The sequence below is a fragment of the Salarias fasciatus genome, chromosome 13, assembly GCF_902148845.1.
Source record: "Salarias fasciatus chromosome 13, fSalaFa1.1, whole genome shotgun sequence".
In the NCBI taxonomy this organism is placed as follows: domain Eukaryota; kingdom Metazoa; phylum Chordata; class Actinopteri; order Blenniiformes; family Blenniidae; genus Salarias; species Salarias fasciatus.
Genome location: NC_043757.1, coordinates 26,818,854 through 26,841,586, shown reverse-complemented (window position 1 = coordinate 26,841,586; position 22,733 = coordinate 26,818,854). Strand labels below are relative to the sequence as shown.

The 22,733-nt window shown below is 46.9% G+C and overlaps 2 protein-coding genes across 2 annotated transcripts in view; one reads left to right on the top strand and one right to left on the bottom strand.

The window, feature by feature from the left end:
• Positions 1 to 18,635, bottom strand: part of ttc27 (tetratricopeptide repeat domain 27) — a 52,022-nt gene extending 33,387 nt beyond the window's left edge. The window contains exons 1-3 of the mRNA XM_030107274.1: positions 18,376 to 18,635; positions 7,955 to 8,138; positions 5,982 to 6,090 (exon numbers count right to left, since the gene is read on the bottom strand). Coding sequence (XP_029963134.1) covers positions 5,982 to 6,090; positions 7,955 to 8,138; positions 18,376 to 18,466 — 384 coding nt within the window. The 5' untranslated portion in view covers positions 18,467 to 18,635. The remainder of the gene's footprint in view (positions 1 to 5,981; positions 6,091 to 7,954; positions 8,139 to 18,375) is intronic.
• A 798-nt stretch (positions 18,636 to 19,433) lies between these two features.
• Positions 19,434 to 22,207, top strand: LOC115399737 (E3 ubiquitin-protein ligase TRIM39-like). Its single transcript, XM_030107277.1, has 2 exons — positions 19,434 to 19,524; positions 20,161 to 22,207. The coding sequence occupies exon 2, from the start codon at positions 20,170 to 20,172 to the stop codon at positions 21,808 to 21,810; it is 1,641 nt and encodes a 546-aa protein (XP_029963137.1). The 5' UTR covers positions 19,434 to 19,524; positions 20,161 to 20,169; the 3' UTR covers positions 21,811 to 22,207.
• Positions 22,208 to 22,733: the final 526 nt, after the last annotated feature.

Genomic DNA, 22,733 nt, shown 5'->3' with positions numbered 1-22,733 from the left:
TTTGTGCCGTAAAGAGTCACAGCGGCTCGACGGTGCGGATGTCCAGTTATTCTGGTGTATTAAGTCTCATTTTCAAACGTAATCCTGCTCGGTTTTTGTGTTTTTGGTGAGATATACCTGTAACATTAAATAGTTCCTTTATGTGCTGTAACAGATTACAATTACATTTTTTTGGATGCTAATTCTGTAACGCTGTTGCATGTAATCCGTTACTCCCCAACCCTGTTCATGATAGTGACTGAAATCTTTGCATTATTCCTGGTAAATCTAAAACTGTATTTTAAAATGAAACGTCTTCTCATTCCTGAGGCAGGTTCAGTAACTGACTGGAAGGCTCCAGCCCGGGCACATTTACTTTTCTTTGGAAACAAATAACTTCAAATATTTTTTGTTGACTTAGCAAAGATGAAATAAATTAGACAAATCTCATAAAATAAAATGTCTTCAGTAAACAGTCAAAGACTAACTGTAATATTTGCAGACTGTTTTGGTCTGGTTGTTCTGTCAACATTTCAATTTCCCGACCTCAGAAAGTCAAACTGTAAAAAATAAAGTCCTACATGTTTAATAACAGAGGAGCTCCAGATGAGGAAGAAACAATAAGACGATCACCACATACGCTGATGACGCCTTCCTGGCAGGACGGATAAACTACAGCGCAGCAGGCTGCAGGAGGACTTCAGGGTTCAGGGACCTGCAGACCTGCCAACCTTGGTGAAATTTTTTGAGTACCACTTGCCGGTACAGTTGTCGACCGGGGGGGGGGGGGGGGCTGTCAGTTTTAAGTTCTCATGTGGTTCTTTAATTTGTTTATTGGCAAAGATTTAACAGATGTTTTTCTGATACACATTACATTGTGGCTGACCGTGCACGTTGTCCCCAGAAAAGAGCTTCAAAATGCTGCTACATGTCCTTTAACTAAGCATTTTTTGCTGTGTGTGTGCACATGCGTGTGCGTGTGTGTTCCATTACTAAAACCTTTATAAAGCCGTGAATACGGTGTTTCAAATTAACTGGTGTCCTTGTTACCTGGTGACCGACTTCCTTTAGCATTTCCTGCTGCAGCTGCTAGTAGCCGCAGATGTTGAAATCAGACTCATAAAAGGTCTGACACGACTTTTTGTCTGGTTTTTAATATCTATCAGCAACAAGGGACGTGGGAGAAACCCAGTCGCCAGCTAAAAGGGACTCAGTTATTCCAAAACACCGGCTCCGCTCCGGTTTCGCGACACTCCTCCTCCGCTAGTTAGCTGCTGCGTTCAGGTGACTGGAGCTGCTGCGGAAAAGTGAAACTCGGTCGTTAACACTAAAGCAGCGGTGACAGCTGGACTCAGGAGGGAGTCAGGAGACACATGAAGGAAGCGAGGACAATTTGCACAAAGGAACGACTCTCAGACAGCTGTGAACCGGCTCTCGTCGTTCACTTGAAAGAGCCGTTCAAACGTTCATTGAACGTCGCAGCACTACGAGGGTAGCACATGTGTTTCCTCCCGGTTCCATAGCTGCGGCGCACCAGACTAATTTACCGGTATTTTTTTCTGCGTGACAAATACAATGTGTGCCGTGAATGTGTGACAACACACCGAAATGCGTGACACTTCAGAGCCCTGCTGCTGCATCGTGTTGTCAGACATGAGAACGTCCACAGTCCGCATTTATAACAGCGCTCACAGACGTCTGCAGCTTTTTGCGTAGTTTAATGAGGCGGAGCGTACCAGCGTATTTTGATGTCAAATTGCGTACCTGCTACGCAAAATGCGTACAGGTTGGCAGGTCTGGACCTGCAGGGGGTGGCGAGGGTGGCAGAGCACATCGCAGACCGGCCGCTGAGCCGGAGGGCCGCAGAGGGAAGGCCAGCTGGGTGTGTTTACGACCGCAGCAGGGAGGCTGCCCACACCGGCTCCACCTGCTCATCACTCAACTGGGTTACGGTTCGTTTTCACTTATTTAGGGAGGAGAAGAAACATGGCCGTTAATGAAAACCGAAAGTGCGGTCGCCTTCGTCGTGGCGTTGGGAGATGAATTGGAGGCGCGTGACGGCGGTCGTCCTCCGTTTCACCTGTGCTGTCGGCCACGTTCAGAGCGCCGGCTCCTGGGCGTGACGGGCCAGATAAATCACCGCCGCCAGAGGAATTACTCGGACAGGAGGAACGGCTCTCTCTCCCGGTGTGGCGGCGGGGCGACTGCGCTCGCGGCGCCGAGAGGAAGCAATTTCCTCAACACGCCGTAATTAGGACCCCAGAGGCGCTTCATTACGGGGCGCTTCTCCAGCTCAGCCTCGTGCTCCCTCACCGGCAGGGAAATGGATCCGTGAAGGCCGGAATTAAACATGAGGGGAAGTTTCAGCAGGGGGGGAATAAAAAGCACAACCTTTCATTAATTATCATTGTTTCTAAATATTTCTTAACACGCAGAAAGCAGCATGCGGCTGAACCGGGGGTCACCAGCCTTGGCGGCTTCAGTTTCCTTCCTGTTCGATATGAAATACCGGATCAAAAGCTGCGTCTGTCTTACAAGAACATTCTCAAAGCAGGAACTTTTCAAAGTTTTGGGTTCTGCAATGCAGAACATGTCTGACAAAAGAAACTTTTTCTCCATTTATCTCCATACTACTTGGACCAAACGGCATCATGGGTGTTTTGGACGTGTCCTGGCTGAAGCGCCGGCGCTGCCAGCGAAGGAGCCACTGACCCCTCATGCTTTATTAAATACGCAGCAGAGCCTGCAATTTACACGGCAATGTCACGATCACGCTAATTTAATCAAAACTCCATCAGCTGAGCAGCCGCAGTGTTTTTACAGAACGCGTCATTTGGAGCGGTCCTACAGCTTGATGTTTAAAGGATAAAGCGGCGCGGCGGCGGTCTGCTGACGGGTTCTGATGAGCGTCCATTAAATGATGTTGCTCCACCGATCTCGTTCCCGTTTATTGGAGTCCATCAATTCCAGGAGTCCTTCCACAAAGCTTAATGGCTCAAAGGAAAAACAATTTGATCAATTTCATCTCTTTATAAATGACGGAGGAACGTGACGATTCCCGCCGATTCCTCCGCCGGCGGTAAAACCAGCCCATCTGCGTGTCCCGCCCTTCATCAAACTAATGACCCGCCCAACGAAATGCATCTTAAAGAACAGAATACACACCATAAATCACATTAAACATCCTTTTATAAGTTGAGTTGTTTTCTGTCTTATGAGCCAAATCTGAATCTTTATGGTAAAAAAATAGATACGGAGAAGAAATGTCTTCCAGACTCGCAGCTGCTGACCATCCATTTATCAGCAGGCCCAGTCTGACTGCTGCACACAACACATTTCCTTCATACTTACTCTTTTCATGCAAAATACATTCTGTTTTCACTGAGGTCCTCGGAACCCAGCTGCAGACCAGTGAGGATCGCTGAGTTTTATTTTGAAAAACACTTCACTTCTATCAGTGCTTCGTTCCCACGTTTAACACCTTTTTTTTTTTTCCTTCATGCATCTTTAAGTCCTCAATGTCTTTTCATACTTGGCCCTGCCGGTCTGCGGTCCGGTGCTTTAAATCGCTCCAGGTGTCAAAAACATGTTTGGGACCAGTGGTCTGGACAATGTCAGGCCGTTCCAGTGTTCCTGCCGGTTTTACCTCCAGGAGCAAAACTCTGAGCAGAGAGGGAAAAAGCTCGATCACGTCCAAACACGGCTCATCGACTGGTTTGAACGGAAAGCAGGAATCCTTCCCCTGTAGCCAGATTCTTCACAACCCGGACCAACGCTTCGTTGCTGGAGCAGAATTCAAATCTTTGGTCTGGATGAGATTCCAGGTGAGCTGAATTTGTTTCCACTGATCAGTCTTCAGTTCTAATATTAAACACAATCAGCTGATGTTGAAGCAACAGCTGTCATCCCTTTGGTCAGATTCCAATATTTATATATATATATTTTTTTTTACTGATTTCTATTTAAATGATAAAATATGGTTTGGTCAAGACTCCCGCTGCTTCATGTGTTCAGGATAAACGACATTACTTTAAAGTCTGTTGATCCTGTTCCCATCAAGTCCAAACGAGCTCCACATCCTCATCTCTACACGACCAACAAGCGTCTGGCGTGACCTTCACCCTGACAGGAAGTGAATCCCTCCACGCCGCTGCAGTTTCTCCACTCAAACACAGCAACACGTCAAACAATGAAAGGAAACATAAATCAAAGGCTATTTCACATTTAATTTACATAAATACTCAGAACTGGTTTGTTGTTGCAGACCGCCTTTTCGTACCGGGCCTCTAAGAAAGAACAGAAACTTCTATTTTGAAAGGATCCATTCAAAATTCTATTCATTTTGAAAAACCTTCACTTGCGTCAGTTTTTTTTTGTTGCTGCATCATTAAGCCCTTGTTAAGGCGGTTTTAAATATCGGTTCAAGGAAACATTATGTTGTTTAAAACGGCTTCGTGGTGCAAAAAAGGTTGGAGAGTAGGGCTGAACGATTTGGGAAAATAATCTAATTGCGATTTTTTTCCCCCTAATATTGCGATTGCAATTTAAAATGCGATTTTATTATTTTATCTTCTTTTTCCCTCAAAAAAGCCATAAATATTTGTTTTAAATATGACCAACACAACATGAAATCTGTTAAGTGTAAAATGTTCTTTCCATTTGTATGAATAAAATTATAAGATTTACAACTTTAAATAAATGGGATTTTTATTTAAATGCTCCAAGAAACATAAGAACAAGCACTTTGTAAAAACTGTACAAAATCCACCATCTTGACAAAAAATATATAAAATAATAGGCATCTATCTCACTGCTCCCAACGCAGTAGTAACATTTTATACAACTTAAGCATAGAATTTGACTCTATTTGAAAATATTTTGTAGAATCTGAATAAAGTTATAAATAAAAAAACAAATGCACTTTCAGATTAGGCAAAAAAAATAAACCAAACCAGTGCGTCACGGTACTGGAGCTCGGCATTTTCGCTTTGCAGGCGTCATATAAGAGGCACAGTAAATTTTTTCAAGTGTTGGAACAAATTTGTTGTTTTACCTCTGGTTGTGGCACGACACGCTCTGCTCAATACTTGACGTTGCGCTGCATTGTTTTTTTTAAATCCGAATTAATCCCACACAACCGAGGTGCTGTTCCTCCTCGGGACGAATGTCTCAGTAGTTTCTGAGGAGCCAGAGGCCACAGCGCAAAGCAAAGGGCAGCGGATGTTGGTGAATCCGTCACGGCGCTTCTCTCGCTTCTGTTTCTTCTTCTTCTTTGGAGCAATGGCGGGTGGCGACCAACAACTTAGGTGCATACCGCCACCTACTGTATCTCTTGGTGACTGCGCTTCAGGTTACCGCTTCCATTTGTGTCACGTGATTACATTTTAATCGCGCACGTTGCGATTGGCAAATCGCGTTTTATCATATCGCAACATTATTGCAAATGCAATTAATCGTTCAGCCCTATTGGAGAGCTTTGCAGCACTGCATCTAAAAAACAGGTGAACTCACTTTATTTACGAAGTTACGATCGATGAAATGCACTGACACTACACTGCACCTGCCAGAAAGCTGTACACTGAGTGGAGCCGGACCAAGATGGCGGCTCCGCAGCTCGTCAGCTCCGACAGGCAGCAGCGGTCGATGTGGAGTCTACTCTTCATATGTCTGTTCCTGCTGCACAGCTAACACACACCTGGTGGTTCGCTGGCTGGAAACATGAGATGCTTCTGATGATTCTCCAGAGAACGGCAACAGAGAGTGAACCCTGCAGGCGCTTCGTCAGATCGTCAACACCTTCCAGTCCGTCGCCGTCTAATATTGTTATGTGAAAGCTTCAGGGAGCTGCAGGAGGGCTGAGGAGCCACGGCCCGCTGACCCCTGGGAGGAAGATGCTCTAGAGCTGGGACGGCAGAGTGTCCCAGAACCAGCAGACAGCTCTGAGGAACAGAGGTGCTGTGGAAAAGCTAACGTTGATCTGACTGGAGGAGGCGGCGTCATACCTGAGAGGTCAGCAGGTCGCGGGTGTCGAGGCGCACCGTCGGCCCGGTCCAGTTACTCTGAGCAAACAGGTGGAGGCAGGCGGCGGCCAGGGCCATGACGGCCAGCTGCCTGCAGCAGGAGGGAGGACACACACACACACACACACACACACACACACACACACACACACACACACACACACACACACACACACACACACACACACACACACACACACACACACACACACACACACACACACACACACACACACACACACACACACACACACACCACACACACACACACACACACACGTCACTGGAGAACCTGCGTCTCAGCACACCGGGAGGGTTTCTCTGCTCTGAGAATCCCGTCTCTCCCGCCTGACAGTCAGCAATGACGCGGCTCTAAGAACAGACGCCCGTCCCGACGCTCCGCCGCCGTTTCACGAGGACGGAGAGGGAGACAGAGGAGAGGGACGGACGACGGGACAGGGGGAGGAAGATGCGCCGCATCCATCTGCTGACGGACACCTCTCCCCCGAGAGACGCCGCTGAAATGTTAAGCTGTTATTAAAAATTAATAATTCATGGCAAACACTCCTCACAACAACAACAACCGCTTCCAAACATACAAACATCCGTCCAGCTGGTCATCCTCCATGTACAAACACACAGTTTAACTTCATTTCATGGCATTTAAGACTTTTAACGAAAGATATTAATGAGTAACTCACCTCAGTTTCTACTCTGAGATTGTAGGTAGGGCTGCACGATGAACCGACCCCTCATCGAAATTGAGGTTTTAACTCCTGCGGTAACCGAACCGCACAGGGCTGAGGTTTTTCCGAGGCATTTGAGTGACAGACCTATCCACCAATCAAAACGTTTGAGTCTCTCGTTCCGGGCCACTGGCCAATCAGAAATGACAACAGGAAGCAAGTATGTCTGCACCGCACCGCTGCAGCTAGCTAGCGTCAGGTTGCTAACAACTAACCCTGCAGTGTGCTCTGCGGTGTCGTGAGGAGCAAAAAGTTTTCAGTGTGACTCGTTCACGGTGTGAAAATGGCTGAGATGGCAGCAGGAGACGGAGCGGAGCAGCTGGTGTCAGAAAGAACTGTAGTTCAGCTGTTTGGACTTTGGGTTTGAAAAAATCGACGTGGATCCAGATGTAGATTGTGTCGCCGTGCAGCAGCCAGATCAGAGGGAAACACGTCTAATTTGTAGCAACACCTGAAGACTCACCGCTACACATTACAGAAACATCGACAAGTCCTAGATCATTCTCTCTCTCCCCCGATCGCCCCACAGCTCAGCCTTCATCCAGCATGTGATGCTCTCTCTCTCTCTCCATGAAAACATGAAGCTGCAGCCCAAGAATGAGAGGGAAGCTGACCCAGAGTAAGATTACTAAACTGAGTGTAATCTAAGAATATTACAGCAATAAGGATTCTTTTTATTTACCCTTTATCTTTAGAGGCTGGCGAGTTCTTTGTTTTTTTTTTTTTTTGGCGAGTTGAAGTTGGTTTCACAGTGGTGCCTATTTGCGGTTCTGGTTTTTAGTTTCCATTTATTTCACGTTGAAAACTGTTGTCCAAGTAATTTTCTGTGAACCATGCAAGCAAGACCAGTATTGAATTACAATTTCGAAAGCATTGGGTTTTGATCATTTTGTTATTTCATTAAAACAACGCACTCTTTTTTTCAACCGTGATGCAGACAGCACGGTGGCGTCTCGCTGCCGCTGCCTGAAGCTTCGTCAGGTTAGTTTACATTAGGTTATTTTATGTGTCAACTTGAGCAAGACCATGTAAAAGTAACAAGAATTTTTTTCGACCATAATTTTAGTGGTTTTTCTGCATTGAAAGAACAAAATGTGAAAATCACAAATCGAATCGCAATCGCATGATTGGTCAGAAAAATCGCAATGAGGTTTTTTGTCAAAATCGTGCAGCCCTACTTCTAGGTCCACCGGCTGCGAGGTAAATTACCTGTTGGTCCGGTCCTCATCGGAGCCCCCGTCCAGGTACCACAGGACCCGTCTCTCCAGGAAGGCCTCGAGGTCCTCGCCCTCGCTGCGGCCGGCGTCTCCGGCGAGCAGGTCGACCACCTGGGGGCTCCGCAGAACCGCCTCCAAGTTCCCTCCCATCAGGTCCTCCAGCAGAGCGCCGGCGTCTGAAAGCACAGCGGCACGACTCCGGTCAGGTCCGAACCCAGCGGGTCCCACACGCCGAGCGCCACGCGGCGCCGAGGCACGCTCGGCGTCAACGGACGACTTCGGGAACAAGAATTTCTACAACTTGGTGACTGAATTGCACCGGGCGCCCTGCTGCTGCTCCGCCACGCCGAGGCTCGTCCAGGGAAATCACAACACGCTGATGGTCCCGATTAAAAGCCTCCAATGTATCCTAACAACAGTCCAGGACTGTTTAGTCCTCATTTGATTTATTCAGATGTTCCAAATAAAGTTCCAAAGTTCTTCAACACTGCAAACATAAATGTAGTTTGTATGTTAATATTTATACGTTCGAGTTTTAAAGTATAATTGGTGCCGAGTTCAGACTGGTGTCTGAGAGTTTTCCTTTCTGAGTCACATAACAAAACTATGTTTTAGTGGCAGAGATATTCTGGAGCATCGCTAAATTCTCCCTGCTGACAGCAGAGCTGAGCTGGACGTTGGGTTAAAACAGAAAAAAACCCGAGCTTGACTGTGCAGGGTCATCGTGTTCCCCTTCAGATGGACGGAGAGTTTTGTGTCGCGCTGACTCTTCTACGCTACAGATATGGCAAAAGATCTCACGTTTCCCTCCTAAATAGAAGATCCAGCCCAAGTGGACGGCGCCGGCGTCTGTTTTTAATCATCAGCACAGCGAGAAGTGCTGCGTGGATGTGTTCCTCTAATTTCCCCTGCAGCCTCCTGACACAAATTGGCAGCGCCGTGCTCCGGCGCAGAGCCGCCGCCGACCTGACAGCCCGAGACCCCTCATTTGTTTGATATTGTTTGCTGGTAATTTTTAATCTCACTCCGTAGCCTCATTAAGTCAATGAGCACATCCAAGCATTCCCCACAGATGGGGCAGGCGGCGGCGGCGGCAGCGGCGAGGGGGACGCTCAGCACGTACTCCGGGTGTGAGCGATGCGTCGGGCTGGCTGAAATTGAAATGATGAAAAATGTTGATTTATCGGAGGACGGAGCGCGGGGCTGAGATTATGTAGCCGCCGGAGCGCCGGGTCTCAGCAGCTCTCCGTCTTTCATTAGCTCTTTATTTGAGGAGGGAGAGCGGCTCGGCTCATTAGCACTGATTGCTGCGAGCCCCCCCCCCCGGTGGAGGAGGTGGAGCGGGGAGGGAAGCGGAGGCAGCGTAACGAAGCCTGGACAAGGGGCAGAGCGGCCCGAACCGCTCCATCACCACAAATCCACCTCTTCTGGTCAGAGCCACAGAGCGCAGCAAGGCCCGAGTACGAAAACCAACGGGCAGTGGGGGTGTGGATCTCCATTACTGTGGCGATAAGATACGCATCCCGATGCCCTGCCAACGATACGATATAATTTGCGATATACTGAATCCCTGCCGATACGATACTTACGATTAATCCCTGTTTTTGATACGAAACGATATAATTCACCCTCCATCCCAATTCGATACGATATGATTCACCCTCCATCCTGATACGATGTATGATTCACCCTGTTCCCGATACGATGCGATACACCTGGTTGCGATGCGATTTAATAAATTAGTTCAATGAAATGCAGTTCAATGTGAAGCAAAAAAATATATCATGTGTTATCTATTAAGCAAACAAAAAAATAAGAAGATGGCAATTCATTCAGTATGTTAAAATAGGCTGGGTTTATTCCTTAGAAGTAGAAAATGGAACAAAGAAGTGCTTATTGTCTGAACAAATATTCCTTGTAATCTCTCTACCAGTACTATGTATTACTTACTATGTATTACTGTCCTGTAACAATAAAAGAGTAAAACAAAAACAAATAAAAGATTTCTATAAGATGCTATGAGTGTAAACGGTACAGTAACAGTAATATCACATCGCTCTCCATGAGTGGCTTCAAGTGAGGCTTTGCCGTGTCCGTCTCCCCGTCTCCCAGACAGTTCAGAAGCTCGGCATTCTTTACAAATAACGTTCGTCTTGTCAAGTTTGCATCTTTCTTGTAAAATCTATAGTGCCTCCAAACGATGGATTTGAACTTTGAGGGTGCGTTAAAAGACTATTGGAGGATTCTCCGCTGCATGCGCGGCTCCCTCCATGAGGACTGTCGGGAGCGCGCACGTCAGCTGCATGTCAGTTTGTTTACATCCGCGCAGCTGCAGCTTCGTCTTTTCGCAGAGGATTAAAACACATTTGTAATCATGTCGGACTCTTCATCAGTAAGTAATAACCCTTTACGCAAACGCAGTCCCAGATTGATTGGCATTGTGACTGCCCAGTTACGAGTTGGGAACCACACAACGCCGACTGATTCGCAGGATCCTCCAGTCTGTCTTTAAAGATCTGATTCTCTTGTAACGTAGCGCTGCCGCTGCTGCACTCCGCCATGTTGATGTAACTTGTAGCAGTGTGCGCATGCGCGTACGGCTTCCGTCCGTCTTCGGGAATGATGGTGCGTTCAAGACGCCTCGGAAACACAAGACAGAAGGCAGTACAACGTGTAAAAACCGATGCAACTTTGAAGATTACCGATTAGGCACACAGCGAACGATGCATCATGATTATAAGCCGTCATCGCATCGACACACACTGAATGAATCGATACACTCGTATCTCACACGTATGTATCTCGATCACGATCGATATCGATTAATCTCCGCATCCCTAATGGGCAGTCTACTCTTCTGTCAAGGTAATCCAAGCAACAGAGTGGGGAGTTTGCATGTTCTCCCTATGAGAAAGTCAGTGAGTCTGTCTCAGTGTTGATGGACTGGTGATCCGGTCTGGATCCATCCTGCTGACCCCACCCCCTTAATCCCAAGATGGAAGAAGCAGCCGGGGTAAATCTAATGTTTCATGCTTATATGTCAATATTCTTCTCTAAATTGCTTCGAAACAGAAACAGCAGCTGGAACTGGACTCGAAGCAGCAGCGAATTCAGAGACACGAGGATGAAATCAATTCAACTTAGAGTGAAGACCCTCTCCTGGGCCTCGGCTTCATGAAATGAGCACGCTCACCTTCGGACGGTAAAACGCTAAATCAAGTTCACCGATTATGGGTGATCGAACTGGCAACCTTCCAGCTGAGAGACAAACGTCCCCATCAACTTAACTGAACACTGAACACGGTGATCAACTTGACATGTAGGGTGATATGCATCAAGAAAACCGTCCCGCTGAGTCAAGGGATCAATCCCATGATGCTTTGTGACACAATCACATGGTCAAACATCCAGCTTCTGCAGGAGGAACTGAAGATGATCCGTCTGCCGGATTAATGGAGCTGCCTTCTTCCGATGGATCTGGACTCCGTGGACAATAATGGACGTCAAGCAGCCTTCTCTTTTGGAAGGGGCCGTGTCGAGCCAGAATCCTCCGACAGCGACAGATGTTGACATGAAGCCCCGCCTTCTGATCGGCCACTCCCTCCAATCAGGAACGAAACAATCACTGGAGAGAGAGAAGGAGGCTTTCGGACTATAAACACACTCCAACGAAAAACCAGCCAATGCAACCCCAAGCAGCACGACTGATGAGCATTTCAGATGTCAGGTATTCGTGAATCAATCCAGCAGAGGAGCCTCAGAACCTGCTGGAGGAAGAACTCAAAACTTCACAATGTTGACGAGGCTCAAGACGCACTAAACCCCGTCTCCTGTCTTCACTGCCTGTGGACCTGTCCACATTGCACGGTCCTGCAGGGCACCTTGGTAAACATTCATACGGACTTCCATGAGTAATCCAGCGTCACACCACTCCCCCATCAAAGGACCAGCATCCCTGCATGGAGCCAGGCTTCAGGCCCACTTGCTCCAACCTCCACATCAGTCACGTGATCCCTTAACTACACCCCTGGCTTTAATAAGCGGCGCAGCGTTGTAAAGGAGGATTTTCATCTTGGCGCTGATCTAATGAAACCCAGGGGCTGCCGTAATGGAACGGAGAGACAGGAGGGAGGGATGAAAAGACGAGGAAGGCTGGGGCTTTATGGTGGGGCAGCGAGGGGAGCCTGAGGTATGGCCACATGTTTAATGACATCTCAGACACTCTTCAGGTCCGCCGATGAAATGGCAGCGATTATGGAAAACAAGGCCGAGCCCCTCAAATCAGTCCATAATTCATAAAGGCTCAGGCGATGAGCTGCAGTTAATAAGGCAGCGGCGAATGGACTTTGAAGAAAGTGCAGAGGAGCGAGCAGTTATATGGATCCGAGATGGAGCGTCGAGAATCGCCAGAGCAGGTACGGAAATATCTTCAGCCAGCAGGACTCCGCCGAGACGAGCTGGCAGCCACAGGAGACGGATCCACGCCGTCTTCAGCCGCACTGCGGACGAACGAGGTCCAGCGGAACGACGTGCTGAACTCCACTGCCAGCGTCGGCTCGAATCCAACAAGTTTAGCATGTGAAAACATGAAGGAGAACCATCGACAGCCCATTTTGAGATTAATTTTCCCAATCGTGATTAATCACAGATTTTTCATGGTTAGTCGGGATTATTTGCATTTTCAGTCGCATGTTTAAAATTCTGTTGTTGTGGATTTTAAGGCAGTTTTCAACATCCGATCAACACGACTTGACAAAATTGCAAGGTCATGCAGAATTCAAGGAGACTGAATGAATTTAAACTGATTGCTGAAATTGCAGCATTGTTACTTCCTGAGTGTCTTCAACGGGAATCAAATTAACACAAAGAAGTAGGGCTGAACGATTAATTGCATTTGCAATAATGTTGATGAAACGCGATTTGCCAATCGCTACGTGCGCGATTAAAATGTAATCACGTGACACAAATGGAAGCGGTAACCTGAAGCGCAGTCACCAAGAGATACAGTAGGTGGCGGTATGCACCTAAGTTGTTGGTCGCCACCCGCCATTGCTCCAAAGAAGAAGAAGAAACAGAAGCGAGAGAAGCGCCGTGACGGATTCACCAACATCCGCTGCCCTTTGCTTTGCGCTGTGGCCTCTGGCTCCTCAGAAACTACTGAGACATTCGTCCCGAAGAGGAACAGCACCTCGGTTGTGTGGGATTATTTCAGATTTCAAAAAAACAATGCAGCGCAACGTCGAGTATTGAGCAAAGCGTGTCGTGCCACAACCAGAGGCAACACAACAAATTTGTTCCAACACTTGAAAAAATTTACTGTGCCTCTTATATGACGCCTGCAAAGCGAAAATGCCGAGCTCCAGTACCGTGACGCACTGGCTTGGTTTATTTTTTTTGCCTAATCTAAAAGTGCATTTGTTTTTTTATTTATAACTTCATTCAGATTCTACAAAATATTTTCAAATAGAGTCAAATTCTACGCTTAAGTTGTATAAAATGTTGCTACTGCTTTGGGAGCAGTGAGATAGATGCCTATTATTTTATATATTTTTTGTCAAGATGGTGGATTTTGCACAGTTTTTACAAAGTGCTTGTTCTTATGTTTCTTGGAACATTTAAATAAAAATCCCATTTATTTAAAGTTGTAAATCTTATAATTTTATTCATACAAATGGAAAGAACATTTTACACTAAACAGATTTCATGTTGTGTTGGTCATATTTAAAAAAAATATTTATGGCTTTTTTGAGGGAAAAAGAAGATAAAATAATAAAATCGCATTTTAAATCGCAATCGCAATATTAGGGAAAAAAATCGCAATTAGATTATTTTCCCAAATCGTTCAGCCCTACAAAGAAGGAATGTTTATTTTTGACCTTTAGTATTTTTGTTCAAAATAAAGTTGCCATGTAGAACAACTTAATCTAATGCCTAAGTCAAATACAGTTCTCATTGTTAAAAATCCCTCATGGCTTCTTTTCTGTGATTAATCGCAATGAAGAAATGTGATCTTTTGACAGCTTTACATGAATTAATCACAATTAATGTGATCTGGCAGGATTAATAATAATAGAAACAACAAGTCAAAGTTTCTTGACGGAGCAAAGTCTACACCCAGCTCAGAACACTGAATGGTGAACGGACAGTGAAACACACAGCATGACTTTACACTGCAGTTCACATTCACCCATTCAAACACACTCACACACCAGTGGAGGCGCGGACCGGGGCGATGGGGAATCGAACCACAGCATCTCTACCAACTGAGCCACAGCCGCCATTTCAGGGTTTTTAATAGAAGAGCTGTGAGGCTCTGTTGTACTGAAAGTCCTCATAATTTTATTTTCAGACTGTCAGTGTGTTTACACGGGACTTCCAATTCCTCTATCAATCTGACTACAGGTCAAATCCGCTCTGAAATGACCACGTAAACGCCCGAAAACTTTGTTCAGAATTAAGTTTGAATCTGAATAATCTGAATCTGGTCATTCTGTTCATGTTCCACCGTGATCACGCAATATTCCAAGATGGCGGCCCGCGGTTCGACTCGTACGGGGACGATTTATTTAACGGGAGCCTCAGAATAAATGGACATAATGAACAGAGCGAATACGAGGGTGTACCCAAAAAAAAACCGGAATTTGATTATAACTTTTTATTTATGACATTTCAAAATAAAACACCACCGTCGCCTTCAAAATAATCCCCATCTGCATTAATGCAGCGCTCCAGCCGTGTCTCCCATGTCACGAATGCGTCGTCAGACCCGCGCGTAAAAGTGCCGTTTCTTGCCGGCTGCGATTTTTCTGTCACCTCCTCCACACTTGCAAACCGCTGTCCCTTCAGCTCCTTCTTCAACCTGGGGAACAAGAAAAAGTCACTCGAGGCTTCATCTGGCGAATAAGGCGGATGGGAGAGGAGATTCATCTCATTCTTCGCCAGAAACTGCGTGAGGCGCAGCGCCGTGTCCGCTGGCGCTCTGTGGTGGTGGATCAACCGGCTCCACTCCGCCACGACGCTCTGCTTCCTCCTCACATCCTCACGGAGCGTCTGAGGACTTCCTGTAGTAGTCCTGATTTACAGTCTGACCTGGAGGGACAGACTCGCTGTGGACGAGACCCTGGACAGCCAAGAAGCAGCTCAGCATTGTTTTCACGGCTGAGCGCACCTGACGCGCCGACATCTGGCCCTTCTCAAACCCCCGGACCACTCATGGACCTGAGTCTTCCCCAGAGCATCATCCTTGTAGGCTTGCTGCAACAAGGTGAGTGTTTCTGCTGCTGTTTTTTCCCAGCAAAAAGCAGAATTTAATGTTTGCGCGCTGCTCTGGCTTCAAAATGTCGCCATTTTGGAAAAAATCGCAGACCTCCTCTGCACTCTGTTGCTTTAAATAGCTCCTGACAGGCGTCAGTGTCACTCTCGGAGCTCAAATTTCTCACAGATGTGCATGAGGCTTACCTGCAGCACATCTGACGGCCAGATGTCGGAACTCATTATTATTATTGTTTTCTGACCAAATTCCGGTTTTTTTTGGGTACCCCCTCGTAGATGGGTGCACAACAACAAGGACATTTTCAAAGCTGTTGCATCACAGTTAATCGAGAAACAAAGAAGAGAAAAACGCCGTTTACTTCTGGGAGACGTCACGTCACCGCCGCCCCATCCAATCAGAACACATCACAGCCTCCAGATGATAACAAGGATATAATGCTTCATTTTTCCCATGTAAACATTAAGATCAGGAATATAATTCTCATTTGCTTCATTCGGAATAAACCAATTCTGAACAAAAACATCATCCAACCGTACTCTGTTCAGTTGTTCTTCGATATGTTTAAATCTCACTTTGATGACCACAGAACAGAAAGACCTCTGACCTTCAGTGTGACCTCTGATGTCCCTCTCAGGGGTCCCACACCTCACCTTGGAAGCAGAGTGTCACCTGGTGCTGCAGCCGCTCCATCCAGGTGGAAGTGTGGCGAGTTAAAATGTGCAACGACTGTAATGACAGCCGTTAAAGGTGTAGGGGTGTGTGTGTGTGTGTGTGTTCACTATATTTTCACCACTGAGCCCAATAAAGCCAAACCAGAGCAAAGCAAAGCATCCCACAGGGCAATATTTAAGGAAGCACACAACACGGCGTCGCACCGTTCACACCAGAAAGCCTGTTTGAGTGTCAGAGAGATGGACTGTGGCACCGTGTCGGCCGGACCAGGAACAGCAGAGGCACAAACAGCCCCGACGAGCTGCACAAAAACCAAATAAGGTTTAAAATAAGATTACATCTCATCTCACAGATACCTGGAATGTGATGTGATGGATCTAATACCACATGATCTATTCTGCCATGTCAGGTCTTCTTTGTTGAAGGGTCGCCAATCAGATGCCAGCATACTGAAGCACAGCGGAGGAAGCATCATGATCTGTGGCTGCTCTGCTGCTTTCAGGGGCTGGACTGACATCCAGCCTGAAGGGGAATGAAAGCACAACAGCAGGGAGTCTGACCAGCTGACGCTGGTGCAGCAATGAACTGAGGAACATTTGCTTAATGGCCACAATAACTTACGCTAACTTTTCAGATTAATACTTTTCACAAGGGTTGTAGTCAAGACCGCCAAGACCTTAAGGAGCCGGGATCGACTCGAGACCATTTTTTCAACAACTTCCCACCCAGATGTGTTAGAGGAGTGTATCCTGAAATCCAGTCCTGGTCCTGGATTTCAGTCAGTCTAAAAGTCCCTGCAGAGCGCTCGACTTAGGCCAGGCTGTTTTTAAGTCTGGACCTTTAAAGGTGTAATACAGGATTTTCTCAAAAAGACAAAACCAAACGTCTGTTACTCAATTTTTGAAAAACGCGCATGCGCCAGACCATCCGGCCGGCTCTCCTGCTTCTCCCAGGAAACGCCTATAATGGCGGAAGCGTGCGAGGGCGTCCTCCTCTTCTCCGGGCGTGCACGGCTCCGTTTACAGTTTCTGCGATCGGCCTCGCTCATAAAGCTTGTTTTCCGAAACAGTTACAGTTTCATTATGTCAGACTCGCCATCGGTAAGTAGCTACTAGCTGAAACCGAAGCTCACCGGCTACATAAACACTCTGAATGCGCAAAAGGGAGAAGCTTATTGGGAGCGAGCACATAGAACGGCCTGACGAAAGCAGCTCGTCAGAATGATTGACAAACACACCCACCAGTTATTTTGATGATCCACCCGAAACTCAAAGCAAATAGAAAATCCTGTATTAGACCTTTAAACGCTGATGGGCTGTGTTTGTCCACGCCGACTCCACGCCCCTCTCAGGGACAAGCATGCGACTTTTGCCAGTTGGCCCTGTTGTGTTTGCGAGGACAAAAAATGGCGTCTACTTGTAACTTCATCAGGCAGAGCTCATCTTCCTGTCTCCACTTATTTCCCCACATGATGCCGTGAAAGGAAAATCTCCGAATCCTCCAGTTGAGCACACATTTGCGAAAGACTTCCTTCATTCCTGGGGCCTCACACACACAGATTACATTTATAAATGGTTTAAACCATTACAAAGTCAATTTAGCGTCATATGAGCCCTTCAAGTTGAAAACATCCAGCAGGTGCTTCCAGTGAGGGGAGATGGGGCCTGACCAAAGCATGGCTGCTCTGCAGCCATGAGGAATAATCACATGTCCTCTGACTGCTGTCACTTTATAACAGAGTCTAACAGAACAGAGGGACATCCAAAGTAATCAAATATGAACACTGAGAATAAGTAAGATAAATGGGGCCAATAAATCAGAGTGGTGAGCGTGTGCGTGTGTGTGGTAACAGACAGATGTTGCCAGATGTGCGCGCGCCTCGTTCAGGTGTACCGGGACGACGCCACCCCGGACTCCAGTCATAATCCCGCCGGAATAAGCCGCCGCCTCGGTCCGTTCGGTTCTCAGATTTCTCAAAGTGCACAACATCCCCCTCTCTGACAGCCTGAACCCCTGGAACCCAGACGCTCCGGCTGAAACACACCGCGGCGCCGCTTCAGGAGGAGCCGGAGGAGCCGCAGCCGGAGACAGCTAGCGTTAGCTGCTCGCCCTCACAAAGCTTCACTTTTCACGTTAAATCACAGAAATACAGAGGGAACACTAATGCCGGATAACAAAACCACTCTCTATATCGCTAGCCAACAGTTTAAACTACTTAAAACGACAACTTTTGCTGACAAGGCGTTAATTCGCCTAAAATTAGCCAAAAACCGGATGGAGTCTGGCATGGCGTCTGGACACGAGCGATCAGTGCGGGTCTGGTTCCACCGCCCGGTGTCAGTCGTCACTGACAGCTCCGGACGGTGGTCCCGGTCCCGGTCCCGCTGATGGGCCGCCGGGTAGAGCCGGGCGCCCGGTCCCGGTGACGGATCACCGGGTAGAGCCGGGAGTCCGGAGCGGAGCCTCACCTGGAGTACCGGAGAGCCGCTGCTTCCATCCCGCAGCCTCGCTGGCCGTCAGGAAGCCCCGGAGCACCGGGAGCTCCACGTCCAGCGGCATGGCGGTCCTGAAGCGGAGTGTGAGCAGCCCGTCGGTCCGGTCAGGGTCCCGTCAGGGTCCGCAGAGTCACCCGGTGATTTACTGGACCGCTCTGGTCCGTGTCGGTCTCGCGGAGACTTTATTTCCACATGTGGCGTCAGTGGCTTCAGTGAGCCGCCATGACAGGGAAGCGCTGCATTGTGGGAAAAAGGGGAGGTGTACACGCTGCTCAGCATGTACACACATACATGCTGTGTACCCCCAAAAACAAACACACACACACACACACACACACACACACACACACACACACACACACAGTATTGTAAATATGAGTTTCCTTGTTAATTCTCACAGGCATGCAGGAATCTCATGATGTGTTGACGATGTTGTGATGTTTACTGTCACAATGTGGATATTTTTGAGTGCAGCAGTCAGCTGACTCATGTCATAATGAAGCTACATCAGTAAACACTCCGTAAATACTTGAAACACACACAGTTCAGATAGTTCATATGCAGATGACAGAAAGCCCGGCGGCACAGGGATTCACACCCTCACCTCACCGTGAAAACATTGCAGGTTAAGGTGCAGCGTCAGACGCTCTGCCTTGGTGTGTTCTGGGTGCTGCAGTGTGAATCCACCTCTGAAAACACTCATCTGAGGGTGTCTTTTAATAAAGCTTAGAAATATCCAGACATCCAATCTAACATCTTCCTCCCTGGATTTCAGAAACAAAGTCAAAGTATTGTAACATCCACTGAAGGAACATTTTCACCATCCAAGCGAAAAAAGCTTGAAAGGAAAAAAAAAGAAAATATTTGAAATTGAATAAAAAAATAAATGTGGGATTAAACCATCAGGAGACAGGTTAGTTTACCCTGCTGATGATGAGTTTGATGATGAGTTGTTGCAACAGTGAAATCCTTCGCCCTGGAGGAACACACAATAAATCCAACGTCACACTGAGGAAGTGAAAGTTAAAGCCAGAGCTGCAGTTCAGACACGTCTCTGAGTTTCTCTGTAAGAAATCTAACCTGAGTTCATCTGGACTTTCACAGACACTGACTCCAACACTGGTGAGTACAGCTGATCACACTGATACTGACTCTCAGGAAACTGATGAAGAAGGTGAACAAACGTCCTCTTTTGTCCAGACAGGTCCAGTTTTCACCTCCTGTTCAGGGTGTGAGTGACTAAAACTGATGTATGTAAGCTGTGAATATGATATAATGATGATGAACAAAACACAGTCAATAAACAGAGATGATGTTTTTGATGATGATTTGAAGGAATAAGGTTGAAATTTAAGAAAATCTTTCTTCCAACCTGTTCACACAGGTTATTATACCTGTTTTCTACAGTGAAGTAGACTTTGAACGACACCTGGCAGTTAGATCTAAAGAGGGAAAAGGTCACTCTGAGCATGATTATTGACCAATAAAATGTATTTGAGATAGAATATGATTCAGAGTTCAGACTGACAACAGATCAAGTTCAAAACCTCCCACTCATTCACATATTTACAGTTTGATCTTGGGAATGCCAACAGGGTGAACAATGACCTGCAGCTTCAGCTCCCAGCCTGACATTAATGTACCATCCAGTATGTGTAGAGATCAGTGATTGACTCCAGTCAGATAAAGTCATGTGAAACTGTGGAATTGTTGACAATGAAAGTATTTAACAGTCTCTTCAACCAATGTTGTCCTCAGTGTGTGAAGATGTCTGCTGCCAGCAATCTGCACTCTGAAGATCAGTTTCTGTGCTCCATCTGTCTGGAAGTGTTCACTGATCCAGTCTCCACACCATGTGGACACAACTTCTGCAAACAGTGCATCACTCAGCACTGGAACACCAAGTTCATCTGTGACTGTCCCCTGTGTAACAAACAGTTCAGACCAAGACCTGAACTCAACGTCAACACCTTCATCTCTGAGATGGTTTCTCAGTTCAGACGTGAAGCTGAACTCAAAGCCAGCAGCAGCTCAGAGCAACAAGCTGCCAAACCAGGAGAAGTTCCCTGTGACGTCTGCACTGGAACCAAAGTAAAGGCCCTCAAGTCCTGCCTGGTGTGCCTGGTCTCCTACTGTCAGACTCATCTGGAGCCTCATCTGACAGTGTCAGGCCTGAAGAAACATCAGCTGATGGAGCCTGTGGAGAACCTGGAAGGCAGGATGTGTCTGAAGCACCATAAACCTCTGGAGCTGTTCTGTCAGAGAGAGCAGACATGTGTCTGCATGATGTGCTCTGTTTTAGAGCACAGGAACCACGAGTTTGTTCCTCTGAGTGAAGAATGTGAAGGAAAGAAGAAGGAGCTGAGGAAGACAGAGGCTGAGATGCAGCAGATGATCCAGGAGAGACGAGTGAAGATCAAGGAGATCAGAGAGTGTGTGAAGAGGAGTAAAGCTGCTGCAGACAGAGAGAAAGCAGAAGGTGTTGAGGTGTTCACTGCTCTGAAGGAGTGTGTTGAGAGAGGCCTGAAGCAGCTGATGGAGAGGATGGAGGAGGAAGAGGAAGCCAGAGAGAAACAGGCTGAAGGTCTCATCAGAGATCTGGAAGAGGAGATCTGTGAGCTGATGAAGAGGAGCTCAGAGGTGGAGCAGCTCTTCCTCTCTGAAGACCACCTCCACCTCCTCCAAGGCTTCTCCTCCCTGAAAGCTGCTCCACCCACCAAGGACTGGACAGAGGTCAGCGTCCGTCCATCATCATATGAGGGGACTGTGGTGAGAGCTGTGGCTCAGCTGGAGGAGACTCTCAGCAAAGAGATGAAGAAGCTGTTTGAGGCTGATCTGAAGAGGAAGCAGCAGTTTGCAGTGGATGTGACTCTTGATCCTGATACAGCTCATCCTAAACTCATCCTGTCTGATGATGGAAAACAAGTCAGTTGTGGTGATGTGAGGAAGAATCTTCCAGACAACCCAGAGAGATTTGATTATTGTGTGTGTGTTTTAGGAAAACAGAGTTTCTCTTCAGGTAAATTTTACTTTGAGGTTCACGTTAAAGGAAAGACTAAATGGACTTTAGGAGTGAACAAGGAGTCCATCAATAGGAAGGGAGAGTTCACAATGATCCCTGATAAAGGTTTCTGGACAATACGTCTGAGAAATGGAAATCAGTACTTTGCTCGTGAACACCCTGCAGTGCTTCTGTCTCTGAGATCTGCTCCTGAGAAGGTGGGGATGTTTGTGGATTATGAGGAGGGTCTGGTCTCTTTTTATGATGTAGCTGCTGCAGCTCTGATCTACTCCTTCACTGGCTGCTGCTTCACTGACAAACTCCTCCCATTCTTCTGTCCCTGTCTTAATGATGGTGGTAAAAACTCTGCTCCTCTGATCATCTGTCCTGTCAATCAAACTGTCTGATGAGGAAGATTCACCAACAATTAATGAGCTTGTTGGAAAGTAAATGATTGACTCTGATTGATTTGATCAAATCCAGATGTTCAGTCTGCACTAAACTCACATTCTTCTCTTCAGTCTTTGATTATTGGACCATTGTTTGAATGAATCCAGACCAATCAGTCATGATGTCCACTTCCCTGATATGAAGTGCTGAAGCTGCCCTGACCCACTGAGACATGGACTCCTCTACACCTCTGAAGACCTGCTGGTTTACCTGGCACCAGGATGGAGCAGCAGGTCCTTTGACTCCTTTGACTTGTGAGCTGTTAGCTTCTTGGATCAGACTTGTTTGTCCACTGAGTGAGATGTGGGGAATTCAGAGGCCAAGTCAACTTTTCAAAGTGGTTGTTGCGTTCCTCAAAGCATTCCTGAAGCCTTTTAGCTCTGTGGCAGGGTGAGAAATGAAAAGGAAGAAGGAAGGAGAATAAGAAGGACTGAATACAATCCATGTGACAAACACCATCCATCCATCTTCTCCACCTCTTTCTCCAGCAGAAGTTCAGGGGCAGTTGTAGGAACTAGCAGCTTGATCATTTGTCTCACTGTGGACTGCTAAATGTCTCAAATCTCTCAGATGACTTTGTGTCTTCTTCCAGCTTCATGCAGCTCAACAATTCTTCACAGATCTTCTTCTTGTGATGCTTCCTTCACATCAGCAGATGTTTCTTGTTTTGGTGTTTTTCTTGGTCACAGTTGTTCTTCAGTTTGGATCAATCTTTCATCTGAACTCAAATTAACATGTTTTAGACTCATTATCCTGAAAGTTCATTTATTTCTTCCACCAATTGTAAAGACCACCTGCACTTTCCCCTCAGCCGGGCTGAAGAGAAAAAATCCTTTGCTGTCATTTATTGTTTGTGATTTTGGCAGAGAGGTGTGATGTT